The sequence below is a fragment of the Nelusetta ayraudi genome, unplaced genomic scaffold, assembly GCF_046127955.1.
Source record: "Nelusetta ayraudi isolate G7.1 ecotype Tasmania unplaced genomic scaffold, CSIRO-AGI_Nayr_v1 ptg000313l, whole genome shotgun sequence".
In the NCBI taxonomy this organism is placed as follows: Eukaryota; Metazoa; Chordata; class Actinopteri; order Tetraodontiformes; family Monacanthidae; genus Nelusetta; species Nelusetta ayraudi.
The window spans coordinates 240890-252491 of NW_027466360.1; the positions used below are offsets into that span (position 1 = coordinate 240890).

At 44.5% G+C, this 11602-nt stretch overlaps 2 protein-coding genes across 3 annotated transcripts; both read left to right on the plus strand.

Moving 5' to 3' along the window:
- Nucleotides 1–3113: 3113 nt before the first annotated feature.
- atp6v1c1b (ATPase H+ transporting V1 subunit C1b) lies at nt 3114–8642 on the plus strand. Of its 2 annotated transcripts, none has more exons than XM_076017339.1 (13): nt 3114–3294; nt 4326–4497; nt 4577–4644; nt 4770–4855; nt 5026–5120; nt 5305–5396; nt 5502–5600; nt 5877–5945; nt 6658–6750; nt 7076–7169; nt 7339–7436; nt 7516–7639; nt 7869–8642. In XM_076017339.1, the coding sequence occupies exons 2-13, from the start codon at nt 4366–4368 to the stop codon at nt 7965–7967; spliced, it is 1149 nt and encodes a 382-aa protein (XP_075873454.1). In that variant the 5' UTR covers nt 3114–3294; nt 4326–4365; the 3' UTR covers nt 7968–8642. The 2 variants fall into 2 exon arrangements, with proteins under 2 accessions (XP_075873454.1, XP_075873455.1); XM_076017340.1 differs by having other exon boundaries at nt 3285–3413.
- A 454-nt stretch (nt 8643–9096) lies between these two features.
- LOC142882558 (uncharacterized) lies at nt 9097–11463 on the plus strand. The gene is made up of 3 exons (XM_076017355.1): nt 9097–9589; nt 9859–9983; nt 10322–11463. Exons 1-3 carry the CDS (start codon nt 9451–9453, stop codon nt 10424–10426), a joined length of 369 nt encoding a protein of 122 aa, XP_075873470.1. The 5' UTR covers nt 9097–9450; the 3' UTR covers nt 10427–11463.
- Nucleotides 11464–11602: the final 139 nt, after the last annotated feature.

The following is an 11602-nucleotide window of genomic DNA, read 5'->3' on the forward strand; positions in this document are numbered from 1 at the left end:
CACAGTGCCCCAGAGTTGGCTACTCTGTCATTTACACAGTTGCCACTGTGTAAACTTACCACCACTAGACCACAAATAATAACAACACACAATTTTAAAAAGAAATAGAAAAATATTTATTTTAGTGTGTTGCAACACTGACCTAAGAAAAGTTTATGTAGCCACAAAAAATAGATACATACATAGATACATAGATACATACATACATACATACATACATACATAGATACATACATACATAGATAGATACATAGATACATAGATAGATAGATGATACATAGATAGATAGATAGATAGATAGATAGATAGATAGATAGAGCGAGCTGCGCCTAAAATTAAATTTTATCCAACCTTATTAGGGTATTGTTGATAATTACTGAGAACTCATTAACTTGATAAGTGTCTTCACATACATGAGTATCATTAATAATAATATATAAGTGAGAGAGTGTGTAATTTCAGGAGAGTGTAGCAAAGTGGTTGCCCTTCATAAGACTCAGGACCCCACAAAGTAGCTGTCAGTGCCCAACAGGTTGGTGACTCCTGTTGTAGTCCATGTGTCTGAGTTCCTTTTTTCTTCATTGTGATGGGGAACTCTGTGCAACAGCCTAAGGTCACTGTGATCATATGACATGTAAGTCTTTGGGGGATCAGAACATCCTGACAGGGTACTGCCCAGCTCATCAGCTTTTTTGGAGCTGCCCTATATATCTTATCTCTGCTTTCTGACAGGGACACCAACAGGAACTCGGGACAATTGCGACCCAGAAAACTCCAGTTTACCAACAATAAGAACAATTCTTGAAGGTACCAACCTGACACTATTATTTCCAAAGGCTTTTAGCAGTCTGACCCTCTTTGCTGTGCATTTAGGAATATTAGACAGACTGAGCACATTTAACGAATACTTGCATATCTATATGTATCTCGATATATATTTTATTTATATATACTATGTAGACTTGTATATAGATCCTTATGTTACTCCACCAAGTTGCACACTGTTTATAGTTTATTTATACTTCCGGTTGCCCATTGTTTACTTGTTTACCCTTACTTTATTCTTTTTACTTATTTGTTTTTTTTGTTTGTTTGTTTTTCAACCCAAGTAGTAAAAGCCAGAGTCAAATTCTTTGTTTGGCAGTACAAACCTGGCCAATAAAGCTGATTCGGATTCTGATTAAGAGATTGAAACGGGACTCACTTAACATTCCTGATTACATGCTGTATTGCCACGCTAATATCCCTGAGGAATAGGCTGCATTGGTATTAAAATGAACTTTTTGATGCTCAGAAGTAGCGTCACTCCTTCAGACGATAGAGACAGCAACTACATGGTGACTGAGGTTAATCTGCACAAATAGGTCGAAAAATGAAACAAACAAAAAACAGACGTGCCAGTTCCGTTTGTTTATGGTTTATGGTTGTTAGTTTCCAAAACTTAGAAGAAGTTTATATGTGTACTCAGTCGGGTTAAACACCTGGGTTAAATGGCTCCAATAAAGTTATTGTTGCTGTCTCACAGCAATAGCGCCTCCCAATGGCAGCAGTTGTTTTTCTTTTTAAAAAAGTCTGAATTAATGACAAACTCGGCGTCAAAAAAAACAAGAGTCAGACATTTAGCGTCCACAATGACAGCCTCTCTCTGTAAGACTATGTGGATGTTTTATATTACATTTGATAATTGTGTTTGACAGCAGATAGTTCCCCTTTACCAAACGAGGGCGCTATTGAGCTCCCTGCTCAGAACGATCCAGCCCCACCGCCAACTATGTTGCATTTAAGACGGTCGGAAATACGTAATATGTAGCCATATGTATATATATATATATATATATATATATATATATATATATGTAAACTCGATATGACGCATATAGCTTTCAGGAATGTGTGTCGGGGGAGGAGAACAAGATGTACAGAACAACAACAAGAATACCTAATGTTTAACTCAAAGGTCAGTGCTCCGAAGTAGCGTTGAAAGGGTCGTCTGCGTCTGCGTAGCAATAATAAGAAAGTAACACCAAATATTGTTTGACACACAATACATGTCACACCGAAATTGTCATTACTTGGACCATTTTCAGTCATGATACAATTTAATACACCTCTGCTACTGCATCTCAAATATTTACAGTTGAACAGACTGGTTTTCCAGGTTCTGATGTTTTATGTATTTATATAATGACCAGCCAGGGGATTGTTAACAGTTTTGGTGTGCGCTCATGTCATAAAGTAACCCATGTGTACAGGGAAACAGATGTATTCTGGTAGTGTGTTAAACGCTTTAAAAACGTGTCGCATCTGAAATTATATTAAAAAGAAAAGGTCAAGTGTACAATTTTAAGACAAATAAAAAAAAAGGGAATATATTTTCTAATTTCCCCTTTTTCCATAAAGTGCTCAATGGTGTTAAAGGAGTGCGAAAAATTATTTTTTCAGGAGACAAAATTAGTCAGCCCCACTGGCTGCAGCTTCCTGCACAATGTGCAGTTTTATCCTCCTGTTATTACACCGTGGACCCTGACCTGATGGTGCTATGCATGCTATGTCCTTTGTGCCACTTCTATAAGGCCCTGTGATTCTCAGTTCCATGTGTTCCTCAGGGTTCGATACCATAAACTGTTAAATGCCTCATATATTGTATCTCACATTCAGGTGATGATGATTGACTCTCCACTCACTGCAGCACGCTCAAATAAATGTGTATTTTTGAGCAAGACGACCAAGATGAATACGTCGAGGCCTTTGCAACCTATAAACACACATATTACTGTCAGAAAACAATTGTACATGCAACTTAACAAAGCGCTTCTTCTTCGTCTTCTTGAGGTTTTATGACAACAACAAACTGGTGCACTACCACCACCAACCGCCATCATTCTGACTTACTTTAACTAAAATTAAAATTAAATCAATAATAATAATAATAATAATAATAATAATAATAATAATAATAATAATAATAATAATAATAATAATTGTTAAAGCACTTTTTTTGCAATGTGTTTTTATGAGGGTTGTCGGTCACGTGAAGGCAGCGCAGCGGGCAGCAGTCACGGCGCAGGCGCACCACGGGCAGTCCTGATCAGCTGACTTTGAGCGAGCTTGAGCCGTGCCGCTGTTGCTGCTGCTGCTGCTGCTGCTGCTACTGGAGGAGGCACCGTCGGATCTGAAAAGCCCTGCCATTATTCGCGCCATGTTCGGGAAGCTGTAGCCTTTATTGTTTTTAATTTATTTATTCCAAAGGGACTGCGACGCCGGGACCAAACGTCGAGGCCGTTGGACACACAGGTGAGTCGACGGAAGAGCGTCGACCGCTGACGTCGTGACACACCGCGCGGACTGCGGCGCTAAAGCAGCGCCTCGGTGTCGGCTAGCTGTCAACACGAGCACCGAGCAGGGCTGAACCGGTGTTATAGCACCTAGTTTCTGACCCAAACAGCGCGACAACGCCGAGTGTGAAGAGACCCTCGCATTTGTCGCTCGTCAGCGCACGCAGCCGTCAGTGTTTCACGCGCGCGGGTGAATTCATTTGTCTTTGAGCGCGCGCCGTGCAGGTAGGCAGGCAGGCAGGCAGGCAGGCAGCGAGAGCAGAAGGTGATCATATGACCGCCAGTCAGCAGACGTGCGGACTCTGTATGTATGTGTGTCCGCTCACTGATGTTGTCAGTGTGAGTCGACAGTACGCAACACACTGCGCTGGGCAGAAGTGTGAGGAAGTGCGCGACTCATAAAGAGGAAAGAATCCCTCCCCCCCCAAAAAAAAAGCGGAAAAGAAACGGATGGATAACATGACTCTGATTCATTGCACACATTTACACACTCACACGGGGTCACGTGTGTGTCTTTCTTGAAAGTAGTGCTATTCTCGCATATTGAATAATAATAATAATAATAATAATAATAATAATAATGATAGTAATGTATTTTATTTTATTTTATTTTTCTACCACTAGAGCAAAAAGCAGCCCAAACGTGTCAACCAAGACCACTGAGGAAGTAATGTGAAGCAAAGTCAGATGATCAAATATTTGTATCCCCTCCCTCACTACTACTACTAATTTTATTTATGTATATATATATATATATATATATATATATATATATATATATATATATATATATATATATATATATATGTAAGATCATATTTTGTAATAACTTTTCTTTTGACTTTGGACTTTTAATCCCACATCCACTAAGACTGATGATGAATTAAAGAGTCACAGTTTTGAGTGATTCACCTGGACATATAAAGAGAATACTGGCGAGAGGAGTCAGTCAGTCAGTCTTCTCCTGCATTTCAACTCTTTGTTCTGCAGCCACTTCTGCACCAGTGGACCAACCCTCCAGCCAGCAGCCATGACGGAATTCTGGCTGATCTCCGCTCCGGGAGAGAAGACGTGCCAGCAGACCTGGGACAAGCTGATGGTGGCAACCACGCGGCCCAACAACTTGTCCGCCAACAACAAGTTCAACATTCCTGATCTCAAGGTGAGACAAAGCATCACCTCACGCCGCACGAAATCTGCAAGTAGTTTCAAACTCTGGTGTGTTTCTGCGCCCAAATTAGGTGGGGACGCTGGATGTTTTGGTGGGCCTCTCAGACGAACTGGCCAAACTGGACACCTTTGTGGAAAGGTAAACAATTCCAACCTGATATCACAGCGATATGATTTCTGATAAAAAAACAAATAAACAAACAAACAAAACAAAACAAAAGTCCTTACGTGTCTCTGTGCCCGCTGTCCTGGCTTGTGTGTCAGCGTTGTGAAGAAGGTTGCTCAGTACATGGCCGACGTTCTGGAGGACAGCCGGGACAAAGTCCAGGAGAACCTGCTCGCCAACGGAGGTAACCGCCGTCGTGCGCCTCCGTCGTCGGCTGCTGTCAGGCAGCGGCCGAGAGGAAAAAAAGGAGCAAAAACATTATAGATTGTCGTATTAGATGTGCGCTCAATATGTATGGATGGACTGTGCAAATGGAAATAAACAGCAGCCGATGGCTTGTTCTCCCCTCTGCAGTTGACCTGGTTACTTATATCACCAGATTTCAGTGGGACATGGCCAAGTACCCCATCAAACAGTCGCTGAAGAACATCTCCGAGATCATCTCCAAGGTATCCCAACCCTGGCACAAGTCCCGCCTCTTTTGCCTCATGTGATCCTGTGGGATCACATGAGCGTCTGGCTTCAGTGTAAACAGCCGGGAACAAACACACGGGCGGCGCTCGTGGAGCCACTGTGCGCCGTCACACATCTATTTGTTTTTTTTTTTATTGTTGTTTTTTTTTTTCTTCCCAGCAAGCAACTCAGATCGACAATGACCTGAAGGCCAGAGCCTCGGCCTACAACAACCTGAAGGGAAACCTGCAGAACCTGGAGAGGAAGAATGCGTAAGTCAATGGAACCGTCACCGGTTGCCATCATCCGTGTCAATGTGCAGCCTGCAGCCTGCAGCCTGCGCCGAGTGACGACGCACTGCCTCCGTCTTCCTTTAGGGGGAGCTTGTTGACCAGGAGTTTGGCTGACATCGTGAAGAAGGAGGACTTTGTCCTGGACTCTGAGTACCTGATTACCATGCTGGTGGTTGTGCCAAAGTAAGTGCACCTCCCTGGTAATGACAATTAGGTCCTGCAGCTTTCTCTTAAAGGACGATTTGGTCTCAGTTTTAACCTCAAGACAGATTAAAAATGTAATATTAAAAGTGGTCAGTTTATATCCTGCCCTAAGTTTTCCTTTTGTGGACTCGTTATGAGATTGTTGAGAGTTTTGGTGTTGTTTTTTTTTTTTTACATTTTGACCGAGCCAGCAGTGACGCTGTGATGAATCTTTGCGGGCAGCGGCGTGAGAATATTGGTGTGATCTCTCAACAGGACTGGCTACGGCGACTGGCAGAAGACCTATGAAACCCTGGCTGAAATGGTAGTGCCGCGCTCCACAAAGTAAGGTTGTTTATAAGATATAGCTCTTAATATTTTGTAAAATATAAATATGTGTGTAGGCTTGATTCCGTGCAGTCAGTTGGCTGAGAATTCTATATACATGGTATTTGGACTTGCTGTATATAGGGGACATGTTTTAAAAATGTTGTCCTCAGTTCAATCACTGCTCCGTTTGTCCTTAAGATTTACACGCATACTGAAAGAAGAGCAATAGAAAAAAGAACAATAAGACCTTTTCAAATGAAATAAATTAGTAAATTAAATCATTTAGAGCGACTCTGCGTGGAATCATTTATTATCCGAAAATGCATATTCTGTTGGCATATTCAAGTAGAGGATACACAATGGGAAAAAAAAGAATCACTCTAAATCATAAAAGCGCTCGAGTAGACTGCAGCAAGACAGATTCTTTTTGGAAAATGTCACCTCTCTTCCGCTCGTTTCCTCTGCAAGTTGGACCAAACTGTCACGGATCACAGTGAGGGACTTTTTCACGCTTGACCTGTTAAAAAAAAAAGAAGAAGAAGAAGAAGAAGAAGAAAAAAAAGGGCCAACCGGTGGACGTGATAATGTGAAAAGCAGCTGACCTTTGGCTAATGTAACCGGATGATTAGAGACGTTTCGCACACAGAGGCGCGCTGCTGAGTTCTGGTGTCACCTGGTGGAGAGTGTGAGACCCTTGTGTATTTGTGTTGATGTTGTGCTCTGACAGGCTGCTGTTTGAAGACAATGAGAGCGGCCTGTTCAGCGTGACGCTCTTCAGGAAGGCCATCGATGACTTCAAGCACAAGGCCAGAGAAAACAAGTAAGGCAAAAAAAGACCCTGCAATCATCTTCATACGTCATCAAATTCTTTGCCTTTTTTTTCTCTCTGATGAAGCCGCAAAGCTGTTCAAACTGGTACTGCGGCACCAGAGTCAATGCTCCTCTCGCCGGCCAACCCCCCCCGAACAATTAGCATCACAATGGGGATTTGGTTGTGTGGGCTACGTGTTCTTTTTGATCAAGTGCTCTTAACTATTGATGCGTGTTTTCCATCACGTGTGTTAGTTAGTGTGTGTGTGTGTGTGTGTGTGTGTGTTGACAGTTTTTTTTTCTCCTCCTGCTCTTTGTCGCGTTCCTTGGTCCAGGTTTACGGTGCGTGATTTCCAGTACAATGAGGAGGAAATGAAGGCGGACAAGGAAGAGATGACGCGCTTATCCACTGACAAGAAGAAACAGTTTGTGCGTTGGCACTTTTCACCAAAAATACTTTTATAATATGTAATGGTATAGATAGCGGAGCTCGTTATCCTTGATTACTGACGATCAAATAATTGAATGCAATTTTTGAAAAAAAAAAAAAAAAAAGAAGAAGAAGAGAAAATTGATGTGCTGTTTTCTTTTTTCTCAGGGGCCGCTGGTACGATGGCTGAAAGTGAATTTCAGCGAAGCCTTCATTGCCTGGATTCACATAAAAGCTCTGCGAGTGTTTGTGGAGTCTGTATTAAGGTGAGGAGGTCGATCATCCATCCACCCACCCACCCACCCATCCATCCACGACCTGACAGAGCTGTGGTGTGGTGTGCAGGTACGGGCTGCCGGTGAACTTCCAGGCCATGCTGCTGCAGCCCAACAAGAGGAACATGAAGAAGCTGAGGGAGGTGCTGTACGACCTGTACAAACACCTGGACAGCAGCGCCGCCATCATCGACGTGAGTCTGCAGAAGCCGATGGAGCCTTGTTGGCATGATAAACATATAATCAGGACAGACAAACATACGTTTGTTGTCTATGAAATGCTGTGAAGGTGACCACTGTCATGAATGGCACTCACCTGTGTGTGTGTGTGTGTGTGTGTGTGTGTGTGTGTGTGTGTGTGTGTGTGTGTGTGTTTGTGTGTGTGTGTGTGTGTGTGTGTGTGTGTGTGTGTGTGTGTTTCAGGCCTCCATGGACATTCCGGGGCTGAACCTGAGCCAACAGGAGTATTACCCCTATGTTTACTACAAGATTGACTGTAACCTGCTGGATTTCAAAGTCTAAATACACTTCATCATCGTCGTCATCATCATCATCATCATGTGCTGTAATTCTCTCATGTTCACATTCCTCAAGCTCTATTTTGATTCCATTCCCAGCTTGGTCGTCTCTTGAAATCCTCGTCTTCTCACCCTTCTTACTTTTCCAGCATTCCTCAGTCAAGAGGTTCTGTTACAAGCATTTCGCTCCCACCCAATTATTTGACATTCGCTCATGGCATCATCCAAAAAAAATGAAAATAAATTATTTATGACTATTCTCCCCCAGTGTTTGCACACCTTGTGAAAAACAGTGTGGTACATGTGTGAGGATGGAAAAGATTAAATGTATGTTGAATATAGTATTTATTTAAGGCTTAGGAAATCGGTGAACATATTTTTGTTTGCTCCGTTTTGTTTTTGTTTTTTTTTGATAGTGATGTGTTTTGGGCTTCATGTGAAAACTCAATGTCTGTTTACGAGTAGCTGTTGTCCAGTTTCCTCACTAAAAGCTATAGTCACGTGAACTACTGAGGCGAGATGATCGAAGGAGCAGCAAGCAACGTCTGCTGTCTGTGTGTTCCTGTAACCGGCAGTGTGAGAACAACAAAGATAGGTCTGTGTGCAAATATTATATTGTCTGTACAAATGAAAATTATTGAAACAATGTAAAATAAATGTTGAAAATGTCAACATGAAACATACTTTTGATTTAACTGGAAATGTATGGTGTTTTTCGATACGGTTCTCTCTGCCAGTGGCCTCTCCAGACATGAGTAAAGTTGACCCTTTGATTTGTAGGCTTGCGTCGCCTTTCAGGAAATATTTGCTCTCCCAAGCGCTTCTGAAAATGTGTCTTTTATGACATCACAAAGGGCACCGCAACCTTACCGCGCGGTTAGGTACAAGAAACCCCACCCTCTTGTTTTTGGTTGCTTTCCAGTCACATGGATGGTCGGACAATGGCTTAGTCAGTATTAGCAGGAGGCTGTAAACACGGGGCTAAATATGCTGCTGTGCTAAACATGTGGCCTTTGAACGGCTCACCTCACGTGATCACTCCAAAAACGAAAAAAAAGAGGGGGGGCGGGGATAAAGTGAGATGGTCTTCAGATATATTTTTTTCTTCCCTCCCTTCTCTCATCTCTTATTACGATGACGACGGTGATCTCTCGCAGCCAATCAGCTTCCAGGCGAGCTAGGTGCACTTTTATAAACCCCTCCCCCCCTCCTCTCCGAATGACGCAGAAGGCAGCCTATCTCGGATGCGTACGGGTCAGCTGTTGTCTGTGGAAAGCAGCAGCAGCAGTAGTAACAGCAGCAGCAGCAGCAGCAGCAGCAGCAGCATCTTCTCCTGGATCCAGCACCAACACCCTCGCCCAGTGATGAAGACACGGACGGGGCTGCAGTAGACGGACTCCCCGCCGTCTGGAGGGGATGCCGGAGCAGCTGTGAGCCGAACCGAGCCGAGTTGTAGCGCCGCATCCGCCAGCCGCACCTGCCCCTGGATGATCTTCCCGATGGGTTGTGGGGGGAGCCGGGCGGACGCGATCATCGAGCCGAGGTACCATGAGAGCTGGACCAGGGAGACGGAGTCGACGTGGCTCACCAACACGGACGTGGACACATCCGTGGCGGTGGCGACCAGTAAGAGATCTTCGCTAGTTTGTTCTCACGGAAGGCAAACCGCTGGAATACTACCAGTCACAACTAGCCGCTGTCAACTTCCTGTTTCCTCCTCATCCTCATCCTCATCCTCATCACCACCATCACCATTACCATCTCCATCACCCTGGTGCAGAGTGAAACCAGAGCTGTCTAAGTGTTGTTGTTGTTGTTGTTGATGATGTTGATGATGATGATGATGATGATGATGATGGTGGCGGTGGTGGCGGTGATGTGTTTATTTGTCCAAGGTAAGGCTCTGGAGGCCAGCCTGAGGGAGAAGAGGATGGTGAACACGGGCACCCAGTGTGGGAAACAGGCTTTCAGCTCCATGGGCTCCAACCACCAGAGGAGACCCAGACGCTCTCTGACTGACGTAGGTGTCACCGCTGGCAAGTGTGCTCAAGTCTGGCTGCTGGGAATTTAAAGCAAGTTTGGGCAGGTTGGCTGCCTGAGACACAAGTGATTTTACTTCTTTAGGTTGTTTTATATTCATATAGCTTATCATGTATTTAAAAAAAAAACACAAAAAACAACTTAGTTTGAGCAAGTAAGCATAACAGTCCGTGACCCAGTGTCACGAACTTGTGCGTTTGATCGATTTAACGTTCTGCGACACGAGCCTGGCTGGGAGGCCCGTGTCGCCCTCTCGCTCTACCACTGACACTTAAACGATGCGACATCAAACTTAAAAGCTGTGCGTCTCCTCCGCAGCAAACCACACGAGACTCCAAGAGGAGGTCGTCCAAGGAGGCCGGCGCAGCGTCCAAGGACGGCCAGCCCGTGACCGAAGACCCCGAACAGGTGGAATGTGTTTGACGACGACCGGGCGACGAGTCCTCAGCCTGTGTGTGGGGGGGTGGGGGTGGGGGGTGAGGGTGGGGGTGGCGCCGGCAGAGTCTGCAGAATGTGGTGATTTTCGCAGAAAAACGTGTCGAGCCTTGATGCTTTGCTGAATCCCGGCCATCGGCCCCATCGACTCCCAACACCTGCATCGTGTCTCCGTCCAAAGAATCCTGGGATGCTGCGTCGTTCTTGTGCCGCCATCGCAAAGTGCATGAGTGAAGCAGCAGAGAATGGCTTGCAAGCAGCCCTCACGCCGCCGTCCACCGCGCTTCTTTCTCCTGTGACGCCGCCGCCGCTGCCGCCGGTCCGGGAGTGTGTCACCGTGATAAGCCAACTCCAAGCAGAAGAGGAGGAGGAAGAAGAAGAAGAAAACAACAACAACAGATCTGACTGTCTCATACGCACATGATAATCATCAAGATCTGCACGTCAGATGTTTTGTGTGTCAGGCGTCGCCGTCAGGAAATCTTTTACGTTGTTGTGCCAAATGATAGCGTGGAAGCCACAGTCTTTTTTCTTTTTTTTTTTTTAATGAAGGATACCCCAAAGTGCTGTATAGAAACTGAGATCAGAGTTTTTGAAGCTTGAAGGCCAAAGACTGTCTTCTCCAGCCTTTTTGCAAGATAAAGAAACAAACACACCCGCCTGTGCCTACAGCTCAACATGTCTCTTGCGTGAGTGTTTACAGTATTACGTGTTCTCCTTTTTGTCCAACGATGATATGATGTGTTGTTTCTTTTTCAATGACTTTCATCGTTTTGCATGCGTAAACTAACCATAGTTGGCTGAAGTGTGTGTGGTAGTCCAGGTGCACATTATGACGAGCAAGATGTTGAAATAAACAATTTGCCTATTGCTGGCACACGTTGACGTTGAAACGCTGCACTGAAATCTAGGGGGCTGACTGTGGGCGCTGGGAGTTGAGAGCTGCAGTTAGTCAGATAGCCAGCGGGTGGCGCTTGTTGACCATTTGAGGGACGTTACGTCAGTACGAAGATTAAATATTGATCGCAACCCGTTTGCGCGTAATTTCTCGGTCGATTTAAAGTTTCTCAAGATGTGGGAACTCCAAAGGAATTATGGGATTAGCAACGACACAAGTAAAGACAGAAGAATTGTAAAGATAATTAGTATTCATGGTATTTTCCC